Below are 13,962 nucleotides of genomic sequence, written 5' to 3'. Positions count from 1 at the left end.
TCTTCTGAAAACAGTCACCACATTAGTCGGTTTCCAGTTCACTGGGACCTCCGCAACGTTCATCAGCACCCTTACAATCTCGGTCAACACCTCACTAATCTCCTGCCTTGTCTGTCTTAGTGCTTTGGATACAAACCATTGATACATGTGCTGATAGCCTCACCGTTATTCTTACAGCAAAATACGGGCCAATGTGAGAACTTGAGGCTAAGTTGAATGGTTTGGGGTTCTGCATAGAGGGTCAATGATATGGTTTCTCTTTCACTCAGCAGTTTACTAGACAAACAATACTTTGTTCCACTTGTCAGAATTTAAAATCACTAAATGTTCCTTTTTCCTGATAATTTTTTTCCCCGGTTTTGATGACTTCATTGTATTCATTATTGCAAAATACTGCACAGCTGAGGCACTTTATTGTTTGAACAAAGCAAAAATGGAAGGTGGCAGCACAAATATAAACTTAGTTAATGTCATCTGGAGTGCAGCTTGTTGAAAGATAGCTAATGGGATTATGCTGCTTAACTGCATTTGTGCAAAATGCCAGTGCCCTTTTCCCTCAGTTCTCTGAAACCAGTGGCACTGTTTACTGCTGCGTTACATTTTTCAGTGAAGGTATGTCAAACTAATGTAAAGAAAATGAAATATTACATATATACCTCAAGGTTAGGATATTCCAGTGATAGATATAACATCGCTTCCATACACTAGTTATAAATCCGTTTATGGAATACTGTCCAACCAGAAACCCATGGTTATGGATAGTCAGGATAGGGAGTTTGCTTTCATCAGGACTCAAACTCACAACTAAAACAGGGGATAGGGCCACATATCATCCCATCATCATCATAGACGGTCCCTCGAACGAGGATGACTTGCTTCCATGTGAGTTCATCGATGTTTCAATGAAGGACCCGATATTCCAGTCCTGAACTCCAATTGAGGGGGTGGAAGATGCCCGTGTGTGGATTTTTTTAACGTGTGGTGACTGTTGCACATCAGCCACTGCCCTGGCATGTGCCTCACATAATGAACAACATTATACTTTCAGTGATTTGACCCATCTTCTCTCCTACATTTTTCAACCTTGTTGATGTCCTGCGCTGTGAGGATTGGCCCTCCATCATGTTGTCTCAAAATAAATGGTACGGTCCTTTTTATTTGTTTGTCATACAATGACGCAATTCACAATGTTGCAAAATCACCATCACATGACTTGTGCATGATATCACCATGACAACAGACACGTGGCTCTTCTCCCTTCTCTGCCATTAAGACATTGGCGCTTCAACAATCAAAGTACGATTGATGAGGTCACAATAGCTTTGTTTGTGACCAACGTGTAAATTATAAATTGCAGAAATACACAGCCCAACATGGCAAACCACTCAACAATCTCTACACACAATAGCATGCCTTCTACTGGTTCATTTAACAGTAAAAGTGGCCAGTGTCACATCCACTTAATTTCTAAATCTGGAGAAATGGCAAAGGATGTCTCCCTTCCAGCAACGTTAAATGGAGGTGCATTTGTAGTGAAATACAACGATGCCAGCATGCAGTGAACGGGTTAACTAGAAAAGTAGCTCTTTCCAACTGGACCAAACCATGATATCGTTGGACACATTGATCGCACATCTATTCTTGTTCAACATACTTTCATCACCTCCTCCCCATCCCTCAAGGCTACCACTGACTACCATCCCAACAGTTTGAACCTGTACCAGATGGCTTCGAGTGTTGGAAAATAATTCAATCAGTTTAATAAAAAGCTATCTACACCAGTGAGACGAAGAAAGTTCCATTAAGTGTCCCTGGAACATGCTTCAGCCTTTTTTTAAAACAATGTTACAGACCGAGGTTTATGATCTCTGGAGATGAACTAGTAATCCATCATTCAGCGTAAAGATGTTTTAACTTCACAGACTTAAACAACAGTCCTGTCTTTTTAAAGGTTAAATGCCACCTCCTGCCCAAACTGGAAGCAATTTACAGCGCATTCTTGTTTAGGATGCTTCATGTGAAGGTAGATTGCTTCCTTATTGTCAATCAAGAGATGTGGAGAAGTTTAAAACACATTGGGGTGGAAATTTGTTCTTCTGTCGCCCCTCTTAGCGCCCCAGAGGGGCGGCAAGGGCGGCGGAAAGCAGCTGCGCCTGGGTGGCCAGTTTCCAGCGCCCTGCCGGGACATTCGGTGTCGGTATTGCCGGGGGACGGAGCAGTACCGCCTGGGAGAGGCGAGCCGGTGTGCAATGCTCCCGGTTGCGACACCGGTTCGATTTTTGGTTTCCACCCGACCCGTAGCACCCCGTAGCGTGCCCTGGTGGGGCCGCCTGTGAAAGCTGGCGTCCCGAGCTGCAGCAGCCACAGTGAGGTAAGTAATGCCGACCCGAGGTAAACGAGACGGTTTTTACAAGTTTTTTTTGTTCCGCTTTATGTTGTGGTGGCGTGAGCTATATATTGGGAATGTTTCTGGCGGGGTTTTTTCCCAGCTTTTTTGCCCCCACCCTGCCCCACCCCCAGACCTCTGTATGGCGCTCCGAGGTCAGCTCTTTAGCACGGGATTTTCCCTTGCTCAGCCGGCCGAGCACCCTAAAAGAGGCGTGCAGCGCCATCTTTAGTGCCCTGCTCCAAACTCTGGGCCCAGCTGATGAATTTTGCGGCAATCCATTCACCGGCGCAAAATTTACCGCTCCGCCCGAGGCAACGCCGCAACCGAGACACGATCGAATTTCCACCCCATTCATTTTCAAGAGAATTAAAAGGAAAATACCAAAATTGTCACTCACTTGAAAACTTGGATAAATAGTATTAGATATTGTATTGTTTGTGTTACAATATTTGAAGAATGAAATAATAACTTGCACTTAGATAAAGCCTTAATATACTAAATATTCTACTTCACACAGGGGGACTGGACACAGAGCAGGAGTTGGGAGAAGAGTTAGGGAAAACGACTAAGTTGTGGCTGAAGAGTCAGGTCGTAAGGCCTTTGAAGGTGGGGAAAGATGCAGCAGGGCGCAAGCATTTGGGAAAAGAGTTCTAAGGATGGGGCCATGATGGATAAAGGCCCTGCCACCAATGGTGGAGTAGAGGGAGGGGTGGGAGGAATACAGAGTACAACAGAGTAGTCCAGAGTGAAAGCTGTTAAATATGGCAAGAGGAGGTTGCAAATAAGTGGAGCAAGACCATGAAAGGATGTGTAAATGAAAATGAGGATTACAACACGAATGTGGTAATAGGTTAGCAAGACATGGGTTAAGCTGTGAGTACTAGAGTTCTACATGAGCTGGGGTTCCTGTGGAGTGGAGTTCATAAAGCCAGGAGGAGACAAAATCGTGGATGAAGGTGGAAATATAATACAACGAACCTTATGCGCGGTTTTGGTAATGTTGAACCAATGCTACAATTCATCTTGAGGCTTTACCCAAGATTTATTTATAGTGATGTACCCAAAAATCCCCAGAACACTTTGGAAAGCCATAACTGATAAAAATACTTCCTTACCCCATACAAGCAAGATATACTATAAAACGCATTGTGTAAATAAAGCTAAAGTATACCGATCATAGACAGTGTTTGAGTGCCTTTTAAGCTCCTTATTTCTAAATAATAAAGTTTTAAAAACTTGGCTGGGCAAAGTTTTTTTCTACCCATGATTAAGAGTTCCCTGAAATGGTTGAACCGTGTTTATAATAAAAGAACCACAGTTGTTCGTAATCCAAATATTTGAGCATCATCCATTCCAAACTTTAGTTCAAATGATTTGAATATTCCCATCACAAATTTGAAATTAGATTATTTTCTTCAATAACAAATATACAAATAAAAACGATCAAACGTAGGAAATAATTTAACTTAGGCTACTATAAAAATGGAAGACAAAGTGCATATTTTCTTGAACTATCTCCAAAATTAGGACCAAGACTATTCCGTCCCCAAACAGATAACTGCTTTTTTTTTGCTGCATTTGAGACATCACAGAACAAAATCAGAGGAAGGCTTTATGGTCAGCAAGTTGTTACTAGGAAGATGGAGGATGCTCTCAGTTTAAAAAGTACCTTTGCTTGTTGCCAGTGAACCATCTCCAATAATGCACTGGCAATCAAATGGTGGGTGGATGAACAACACTGGGGGAGACATGAATCTCACCTGGGAGGAACTGACAATTCTTCTTTTGTCTCTGCACCAGTCCATGCACAACACTTTATTTCCGTGGCCTTTTAGAGTCCGTCTTGTCTTCATCACAAACTGTCCGAGAGCCTCTGTTCGCTCAGCCACCTGGTGAACTGGACAGGACAGCAAAGAAAATATTTGATGATGTTTAAAACCCAGACATGGCGTACAAACATACGAACAATGGTGGAAGGCCCGTCCCACATAATTATGATACCCCGTGTATCACAATATACACACTTCTCCACCCCACCCAAAACCACGTGAGTTTCCTGGGAGAGGCGAAAAAACAGATTTTTTTAAAAACAGGCCATCTGGGAAATTCCGCTCCGACCCTTCTAGGTGATCGAAACCAGTCCAAGAGATCAGTTGGCCTTGAATTCCTTGCAGTACCTACCTTCTGTAAAAGGTGATCGCCACCCCAGCCAGAAAAAGGTCCAGCTCTCGCCTGAAGGAATTCAGCAAATCAGCATCGCACGAGACGGCAGCCTGTTCCACAGGTCCACTATTCTCTGGGAAAAGAACCACCTCCTGACATCTACCCTGGATCTAACCTTACACAACTTAAATTTGTGCCCCTGGTCCTCCCTAACCTATTTAATTGGAACAAACTGTCAACTGGAACACAATCTATTTCCTGCATTATCTTATAAACCTCAATCAGATCATTTCTCTAAAGTGTAGAGTCCCAACTCTTTTAGTCTATCTTGATAACTAAGATGCTTTAAACTGGGAATTAGTCTAGTGGCCCTCCTCTGCACCCTTTCCAAAGAGTGAGAGATTAGAAAGTGGTTTATACCATGCCATTTGAAGTGGACAATTCATATCGTGAAAAGTATCTCAATCATGGTAATCTTCACCATTGCTGTGCCAAATATAAGCAGCATACCTCCACACTGACTGTCCACACATTAAGCTCTGGAGGATGTATGGTATCAATTTAATCTTCCTTCACCATATACATTTTAACCCCCAAGTGAAAAGTAATGGGGTTAAATACTGCAGAGGGAACAGTGAGGGAACACAGAAAATGCTGGAATTCTTTGAGAATGTAACGAACAGGGTGGATAAAGGGGAACCAGTGGATGTGTTGTATTTGGACTTCCAGAAGGCATTTGACAAGGTGCCACATTAAAGGTTATTGCACAAGATAAAAGTTCACCGGGTTGGGGGTATCATATTAGCAAGGATAGAGGATTGGCTAACTAACAGAAAACAGAGAGTCGGGATAAATGGTTCATTCTCAGGTTGGCAATCAGTAATTAGTGGGGTGCCGAAGGGATCAGTGCTGGGACCCCAACTATTTACAATCTATATTAACGACTTGGAAGAAAGAACCGAGTGTAACGTAGCCAAGTTTTCTGATGATACAAAGATGGGAGGAAAAGCAATGTGTGAGGAGGACACAAAAAATCTGCAGAAAGACATAGACATCACAGTTAGTTATGATTTTTTTAGGTTCGTTTTTTTCAGCCAAAGGGGTGTAACCTGCCACCCGCACCAATTCTGGCCATTTAGGCAAGTTTGGCCAGCTGAGAGTTACTCCAGTTCTGCTTAGGCCAGTGTATGTGGCTTCTGCAGAAAACCTTCTGGAGAGTTAAGGAAACTGGCGCAGGTTAAGTGCAGCAGATGCCGAGAGAGAGAGAGTGAGACCGAGAGAGAGAGAGACCAAGAGGAGACCATTCGGCCTGGGATTGGACAGACAAGCCCTTTGGCCAGGGCTGGGATAGCGGGACCGGCTTTAATAATTGGAGGTAAGTTAAGTTGCTGCAATATATTTTAATGTGTATTTAAATTGCTGCAATATATTTTAATGTGTTTTTAAATTGATGCAATGTGTTTTAATGTGTTGGGAGCTGGCTGTATGCTTCACTTTGCAGCCTCTGCTCGTATTGTGTCCCTGGTTACCATGGCAGCACGATCTTTTTGGCGCATTTCAAGGCTCCACCCCCAAAACTAAAGGACAGGTTAGACCAGGCCAAAATGAAGAAATCCAACGGGGAAACTTAGAACATTTTTTTTTTGCGTACTTAGGCTCCCAAAAAAACGGGCGGAACTCTTCAAGTACGCCAAAAAAAAGCTTTGGGGAAAATTGAGCCCTATGAAACAGCACAAGAATAAAGTGCTATTGTTTTTACTGTCACAAGTTATTTTAATCCACGGTTCATTACTCACTACATAACTGGATATTAGGATGGAATCAATAAATAGTCCATGAGAAGAGCCAAGATTTTCACAATTCCAAAAGGGCAAAGACTTGTTTGAAATGGGCTAGTAAACCCATGGGAGATACCTGATGCACAATGAAAACTCAAATTTGTTACTTCAGATTAATTTGTAATACTTCAATTTTCCCTCTTTTTTTTCCAATATCAGCATACAGATACAATCACACAAAATGGCCCTCTGCCTATTTTTTTTATCTCACCAATGTTGTCATTGTTGTAATGGCAGGTGCTGAGTGACTAATGTGCCTGGGGCCACAGCACATGGGATGAAGTTGATGTGGTCAGGAGCTAGTTTATCTGATCGACGACAGCTGGTCCTTGGAGTCTAATAGGGAGAGGCTGATCTCTTGTAATCTAATGAGTGAATGAAAAGAAAGATAGCAGCATATCATTTGCCGACTGTTCCTGGATGTTGTCAAGCAGATTCTGGGATGGCGAAAGGAGGTGTCCATATCTGATGTCTGGCAGTTTAGAAATAACATCAATTTAGCCCAGCTATAAAATGTAATGCCAAAATTCCTTGAGGGTCTCAGAAAAGATCCTGAGCTGGTACTTCAGATTAGGTATTCAGATTTGCAAACACCCTAATATTATCTTTCCAGAGCCAGATCCTGAAGGAAATAAAGAAATGGGGGGGGGGGGGGGGGTGCAATCTGTTTAATACATCTGATAAGGGAATTTAGACATTGTAGAACCAGAAAAGATCATTTTGCTGATCCCAGCATATTTAGGATTTGAGATAGCGGAACAATTGTACCCCTCACAAATAGCCCAGACATGGTTACGGTGAAAGACAAGGGGAAGGACAGCTGGTATAAATATGGTACAGTGGACAGATACTGGTGTATTACCATGTCCAACAACTAGAGACCTCACTGCATAAACGCAAGACGTCGCCAATGCTCTTTGTAGCATGATAGCTCTGATAAAACACTGTCCCTGCATTGATCTTTTAAATGAAGTTACATTTGAGTGCACGTACTGGCTTCTGAGCTGGTGGCTGGCTCGGAGAAAATCTTGTGAGCTTGGCACCTAGCAAGAGGTTCTTTCACACCTGTGGGACCAGTCAACCCAAAATGGTTTTGCTAACTCACCTCAAATACAAAAAGTTTATTCAACAACAACAACAAAAAAGGTTATGTTGGTAGAAACTGATGTAAATATGCCCAATTATTAAGAAATCATATTTCTGAACATCTTTCACATGAATGGTACAGGGAGCTGCTGAAAGCAGGCAGCTACTCCCATTCAAAGCAGACACACTGTGCAACTAACTAATCGACTGCTTTATTTGTTGATGCTACATCGAAAACCTTCGAACACCGTTTGTTATTTAAAAATCTATTGAGTGTGTGTACATATATACATGTATACACTCCCCCCCACCCAAGTGATGCAGTGCAATATGCCAACTTCAAAGCAAATCCCTCTGCTGTTCTGGTGGCATGGGGCCATGCAGGCGAGCACTGACGGCACACACACACACACACACACATACACATATCACAGCCACAGAGTCGCTCCATGTTCAGAGTAAGCCGAGGACAGGACTCTGGGCCCCGGTTTCCCCCCCCCTCTCCTGCTGTACTTACGTTCTACATCATGGAGCTTCGCCCTCTCCTCTTCCAGTTTACCCTTGAGCGTCTCTGCCTCGTCCCTCAGCGACGACACGGTTTCGTTTTCCTGCAGCCCTTCGGTTGCCATCTTTCAACACCAAGCACACACACACACACAAAAAAATATATATATATTAAAAGGCGGTGATGTTGGCGTGCTGCTTGTTGTCAGCCGGAGATGCCAGGACCAGCGGCTGCAGCCCATCCAGCTCGATGGAGGCTGGCTGACGTCAGTGGGAGGATACTCAGATTCAGCAACCTCCACAATAAAAGATTTCTTTCCCTGAAACGTCCAGCAAAAAAAATAACAACAATAAACCAGTCAACCCCGCTCGGTTTAGGAAACCAGTGCCCGGGAAGTGCAGCCACATCTGGCAGTCTGGAGCCGAGCGGTTCTATCTGGCAATATGTTGGTTCTGTCTGCTCATATTCCACAGGGAGTCAGCATTCGGTACAGGAATGTGGGTCCGCTCACAAGGTTCAAATGCAATACATTCCAGGCCAACAAATCCACATTTTGATTGCAAGAATAGAAGTGCCGATTTACAGAACAACACTCTCCACTCTGCACTGTAAGGGCAAAGGGCTTATTTGGAATTAACTGACCCACATAGTTGCATCTCTCCCGTTATAATTTCCATTGCATTGTTCGTGCAGTAAATTATAGGCTGCAATCCTGCAAATGGACCTGACCCCGTCCACCCAAAACTCCTAAATTATTCAGGCATGCAAAACTGCAACCAGAACAGACCAGTCAGAGCAGATTCTATTAAAGTTAATGATGTCATTCTATCCCAGATTTGTGAAATTATTAAACTGGTAGAGTGGGGTGATCTAATTATTTATTAGCTCCTCTCTATCCTGGAAGGATTTAATTCCCTCCTCCCCCCATTTTATATAGACTGAAAATTGCTGTCTGTTAATGTTAGTGAACGGATGCTTAACATGTTTCTAAGAAATTTGTGTCTGTTGGTTTAAGAGGTGTTAACCCTAAATGGTTTACTTTGGTGTGTTAACTGGAAATCGGTTAATGCCAACATTAACACAGCAGAGGAAAGTGTTAAAAGACAGAAAATGCTGGGAATACTCATGTGGTCAGGCGCATATGTGGAGAGAGGAACCTGCTGTCCGAAAAAATGGGAGCAGCAGTTATGATCTGAAATTTTTGTAAACCTTCAGGACTCAACATAGAGTTCAACAATTTCAGATCATAACCACTGCTCCCATCTTGTTCAGATAGCAGGTGGTGGGAATGATTCTGCTATTTCTATTTAAACCTCTCCTCGACCCATCTTTTGCTTCTTTACTTGTTCCATTATCACCCCCTTTTGCCTTGCACCACCATCATCCCTTTAGGTTTTTAATCATTTCTGCCTTCCAGTCTATCACAGATCCTCCATCTTGTCCTTTCCTCCCCCCACCTCACCCCCTCCCCTTTCCTGCCTCCGTACTTGCTTAAAACCCGTCACATCTCTAACTTTTTCCAGTTCTGACGAAAGGTCATCGATCTGAAACATTAACTCTGTTTCTCTCTCCACAGGTTTTTTGCAGCATTTTCTGTTTTTATTTCAGATTTTCATTGTCCACAGTATTGTGCTTTTGTATCAGAGAAAAGTGTTAAGTGTTGTGTCAGCTGTGGCTCAGTGGGTAGCACACTTCACCTCGGAGTCAGAAGGTTGTGGGTTCAAGTCCCGCTCTAAAGACTGGAGCACATAAATCTAGGCGGGCAGTGCTGAGGGAGTGCTGCACTGTTGGAGGTGCCATCTTTTGGATGAGATGTTAAACTAAGGCCCTATCTCTCCTCTCAGGTAGACGTAAAAGATCCCATGGCAGGGGAGTTATTCCTGGTGTCCTCACCAATAATTATCCTTCAATCAACATAACAAAAAAGATGATCTGGTCATTATCACATCACTGTTTATGGTTGGCTGCTGCGTTTCCCACAGTGACTACACTCCAAAAGTACTTCATTGGCTGTAAAATACTTTGCGATGTCTGGTAATCATATAAATGTAAGTTTTCTTTCTTTTATGTTGCCAATGGCAATTTCAAATTTTACAGGAGAAATGATAGATGTGGAAATTTCAGCCAATTTCTCCCAGGAGAGCTATCAAACCCAATGTCATTTTCCTACTCTTTCCCCATGCCCTCAATATTTTCCTTCAAGTGATTACCTAGCTCCGTCTTACGGTGCATTTATAATGTGAAGAAATTTCCACTTTGCGCCAAACCTAACCTATCTGGCATCAGAGCCTGACTTGACTCAGGAGTGAAGTGGAATGACACACCAACTGCTTGGGTTTGGAATGTGAAACCTGTGTTGTGCCATGTATAATGAAAGTCTCTGCACTGTTTAGTAACTTGTAAAGAAATGTAAATGTATTCTCATCCGTTTCGCATACTGCATTCATCTGCATAGTGCTACATGTAACGTGATTCATAATCGGTATTGAAATGTATCCTGGAATGTAATGTAAACCTGTCCTTATCTGCTCCATGTAATACCCTGATTTGCACAGTACTACATGTAATGTGATTTACGGATTGTACTTTGAAATGAAATGCACCCTAGTGAATTGTATGGAACTGTTGTCAGCATCCTAACAAATTGTATGGAATTACTGACCGCAAGGTACTGAACTATTTTCCAATGTATTGTGAAATTTTATATGAATAAAGTATATTTTTGGAAAAAAAAAATCTAGTGCAGTATCACATCTGATTTACCAAGTGCGTAGGGATTTGTTGGGCCTCATGGACACTTGGTAGACATACCTGCCGTGGATTTCAATATCTCGAGAGCAGAGTATCTCCCCCTCTCCAAGTTCACTCCGAAACAAGATGGTGAAAATTCTAGTCAGACAACAGCCAAGCAATGTGAAATAGATTCTGCCTGCCTGGAACCAGAATAGGTTAGCTGCATCCTCCGAATGTGTGATTCACTCAGCTTCAATAGACACTTGTGGTAATGCATTCCAAATTCCAATAACCCTATGTGAAAAAGTCTTGAGACTACTGTAATGTCTGTGTGAAGAGCTTTCACTCTGCACTGACACTGCATATATCATATAGAGTGGAACACACTGCCTGAAAGAGCGGTGGAAACAGAGTCAATAGTAACTTTCAAAAGGGAATTGGATCAATACTTGAAATGGAAACAATTGCAGGGTTTTGGGGAAAGAGCAGCAGAGTGGAACTAATTAGATAGCTCTTTCAAAGAGCCGGCACAGGAACAATGGGCTGAATGGCCTCCTTCTGTGCTGTATGATTCTATGAAAGTAAAAGGAGTCTGAATCCAGTATCAGGACCTGACCTAACACCAGAAAGAAGTGGAGTAAGAGTTCCTAGAGAAGGAAGTCTCACTGGGCCTCCTTTTGGAGTCATTTGCTGTCTTTATATTTCAAGTATCGCATCCATGTAAAGGCATTTTGGATTCACACCCGTGATAAACTTGTAGAATATTACTGCTGGTTAAGTTAAATAAAGCACTCATATTCCCTCTGTTAACCTGTTAAAACACTCTCGAAGTCTGAATCATTTTGGATGACTTGGCAGATCACATGGATGTCGTACCATTTCGACGCACAGTGAGCAGTAGTTGATCCGCTCTGTTTTGATGTAAAGGTTCCGCAACGGTCCGATTTCGTGGCATTTTTCACAGGGTCCGAAGGTCGCAGCAGCAAACGTCTGGTCACACATCACTCAGGAAGTCTGGCTTGGAATTGCAGAGAATAAAAAGGAAAATGAGGGAGGAGCCAGCAGATGTGTGGAAGGACATTTGGTCAGTCATGATAAATCTGCACAGCCTAATCCGATCAGGCACAACTACACACACACACACACACACAGCCTTCCCTTCGACCTCATTAATACAGGGAGACAATCCATTCAGAGGCTCGATTGCATTTTGCCATTTTTTTTTGATAAAAGCACATTTCATGAAGGTAAATCTGTTGATATCTTTATTAAAAGATCAGCCCAGATCAGACTATCTCCTCACACAATTAATTTCTTCAGTTTTAAGGTCGATCTGACAAACTACCCTGATTATTTGTACTCTCATACAAAACACCATTAAGTCTGTACTAGATTTAGTCATAGATAGGAACATATCTATGAGGTTTAACAATTAGAATCGTCATTCAATTTCCAGAAGCATTTTCCTTACTACAGGTTATTTTCTAGCCTTTTAATGCTGAAAATCAAATAATTCAAAATATATGCAAGAATGGGCATGTGTAAATTAATGATTTACATTTTAAATGCCAACATTTGAACATTGAGAGCCAAGGCCACACGTACCTGGTTATTGTAGGAAGAATGCGGATGGGAGGTTGAAGTCAGGCTCTGAAAGACTGAGGACTGAGAAACAGATCGAATCTAAAGGACCATCCGATAATCTTCTTAAGGGGTTACAGGATCATCTCAATATTTTTACTGACACCTTCACATAGGACTTTACATTCGCTACAACTTTATTGTAGAAAGCATAGAGGTCTCTAAAATCAAAATGTTTTAAATATTTCACAACTGTCCAGTTTATTTAGAACTACTAATAGTTCAGGCGATTTAAGGCTCATTTGACATCCTCAAGTAGATCAACCAGTTGATCACGTGGCTTCGTTTGTCCAACACACATCACAATAGTTTAAAACTGTCAATCGTTCCGAAAGTTTTTTTTAAAGTTTAGCACCATGAACTGGAGATCAAATAAGTATGGATTTTAATTGAAAGGTACAACCTTGGACGCATCAAGCGGACCAGAAGAGGTCTTAACACCTCTTGTTAGTTGACAGTTGGGTTTATGGTATGATTATGATAATGGGATGTTCATGCAGAAATTATGTCAATTAAGGTTTTACCAAGGTACACAGCATCCTCAATGTTGGGGCACGAGAAAATAAAAGGAAAAAAATTACAAAAAGCTGGAAATCTGAAAAATAGAAATCGCTGGAAGTACATAGTAGGCCAATCAGCATCTGAACAGAGAAAGGATGGGTTAATGTTTGGGACCCTTGATGTGAACTAAAGGATGCAGCTTGGGCCCCTGTTGGATGTCGTATCTATCCAACCAGCTTCATAGCAAAAGAAACGGTATCAGGAGTTCTATGCTGTGATGGTTCCTTATTGGAAGAATATCATATTCACCCAGACACAACCTTTTCTGTTGATGCGTCAGAAAAATATATTGCTGGGATTTTATATGCAGAAGGTGGGGGAATCCTGGTGCTCTATGCATGATCATCTTCTCGCTGTCTCAACACACCCATCGGACACAGGGCTGCATTAAGAGCCACTGTCTTTGTTATTTCAGATCTGTGGTGCTATGAGGATTAAAGGATTAAAAGTGGATTACAGGAAGTAACACCTAACGGTCGAAAGACCAGAATGTGGTATAAATTGTTTTGTTGAGATCTTTGGGAAACGCTGGTATATAACGAAGGGAAACTAAGGATGGGCAATAAGCTAGCCTTGCTAGTGACAGTGAATGATAATAATTTGTTACCAATTATTGTCAAAAGTCAAAAACAAGAATGTAAGTTAAGAACATAAGAACATAAGAAATAGGAGCAGGAGTAGGCCATACGGCCCCTCGAACCTGCTCCGCCATTCAATACGATCATGGCTGATCTGATCACGGACTCAGCTCCAGTTCCCTGCCCGCTCCCCATAATCCCTTATCCCCTTATCATTTAAGAAACTGTCTATTTCTGTCTTAAATTTATTCAATGTCCCAGCTTCCACAGCTCTCTGAAGCAGCAAGTTCCACAGATTTACAACCCTTTGAGAGAAGAAATTTCTCCTCATCTCAGTTTTAAATGGGCTGCCCCTTATTCTAAGATCATGCGTTCTCCCCCATCAGTGGAAACATTTTCTCTGCATCCATCTTGTCAAGCCCCTTCATGATCTTATACGTTTCGATAAGATCACCTCTCATTCTTCTG

The 13,962-nt window shown here is 42.2% G+C and overlaps 1 protein-coding gene across 2 annotated transcripts in view; it reads right to left on the bottom strand.

Moving 5' to 3' along the window:
* LOC139227565 (guanine nucleotide-binding protein subunit beta-5) overlaps positions 1-8,285 on the bottom strand; it is a 106,474-nt gene extending 98,189 nt beyond the window's left edge. For both annotated transcript variants that reach the window (XM_070858415.1, XM_070858414.1), the window contains exons 1-2: positions 7,994-8,285; positions 4,150-4,286 (exon numbers count right to left, since the gene is read on the bottom strand). In XM_070858415.1, coding sequence (XP_070714516.1) covers positions 4,150-4,286; positions 7,994-8,105 — 249 coding nt within the window. In that variant the 5' untranslated portion in view covers positions 8,106-8,285. The remainder of the gene's footprint in view (positions 1-4,149; positions 4,287-7,993) is intronic.
* Between the last annotated feature and the right edge of the window lie 5,677 nt (positions 8,286-13,962).

The sequence above is a fragment of the Pristiophorus japonicus genome, chromosome 17 (genome assembly GCF_044704955.1).
Source record: "Pristiophorus japonicus isolate sPriJap1 chromosome 17, sPriJap1.hap1, whole genome shotgun sequence".
Classification (NCBI taxonomy): Eukaryota; Metazoa; Chordata; class Chondrichthyes; family Pristiophoridae; genus Pristiophorus; species Pristiophorus japonicus.
The sequence above is the reverse complement of the archived record's forward strand: the minus strand, read 5'-3'. Positions and strand labels throughout refer to the sequence as shown.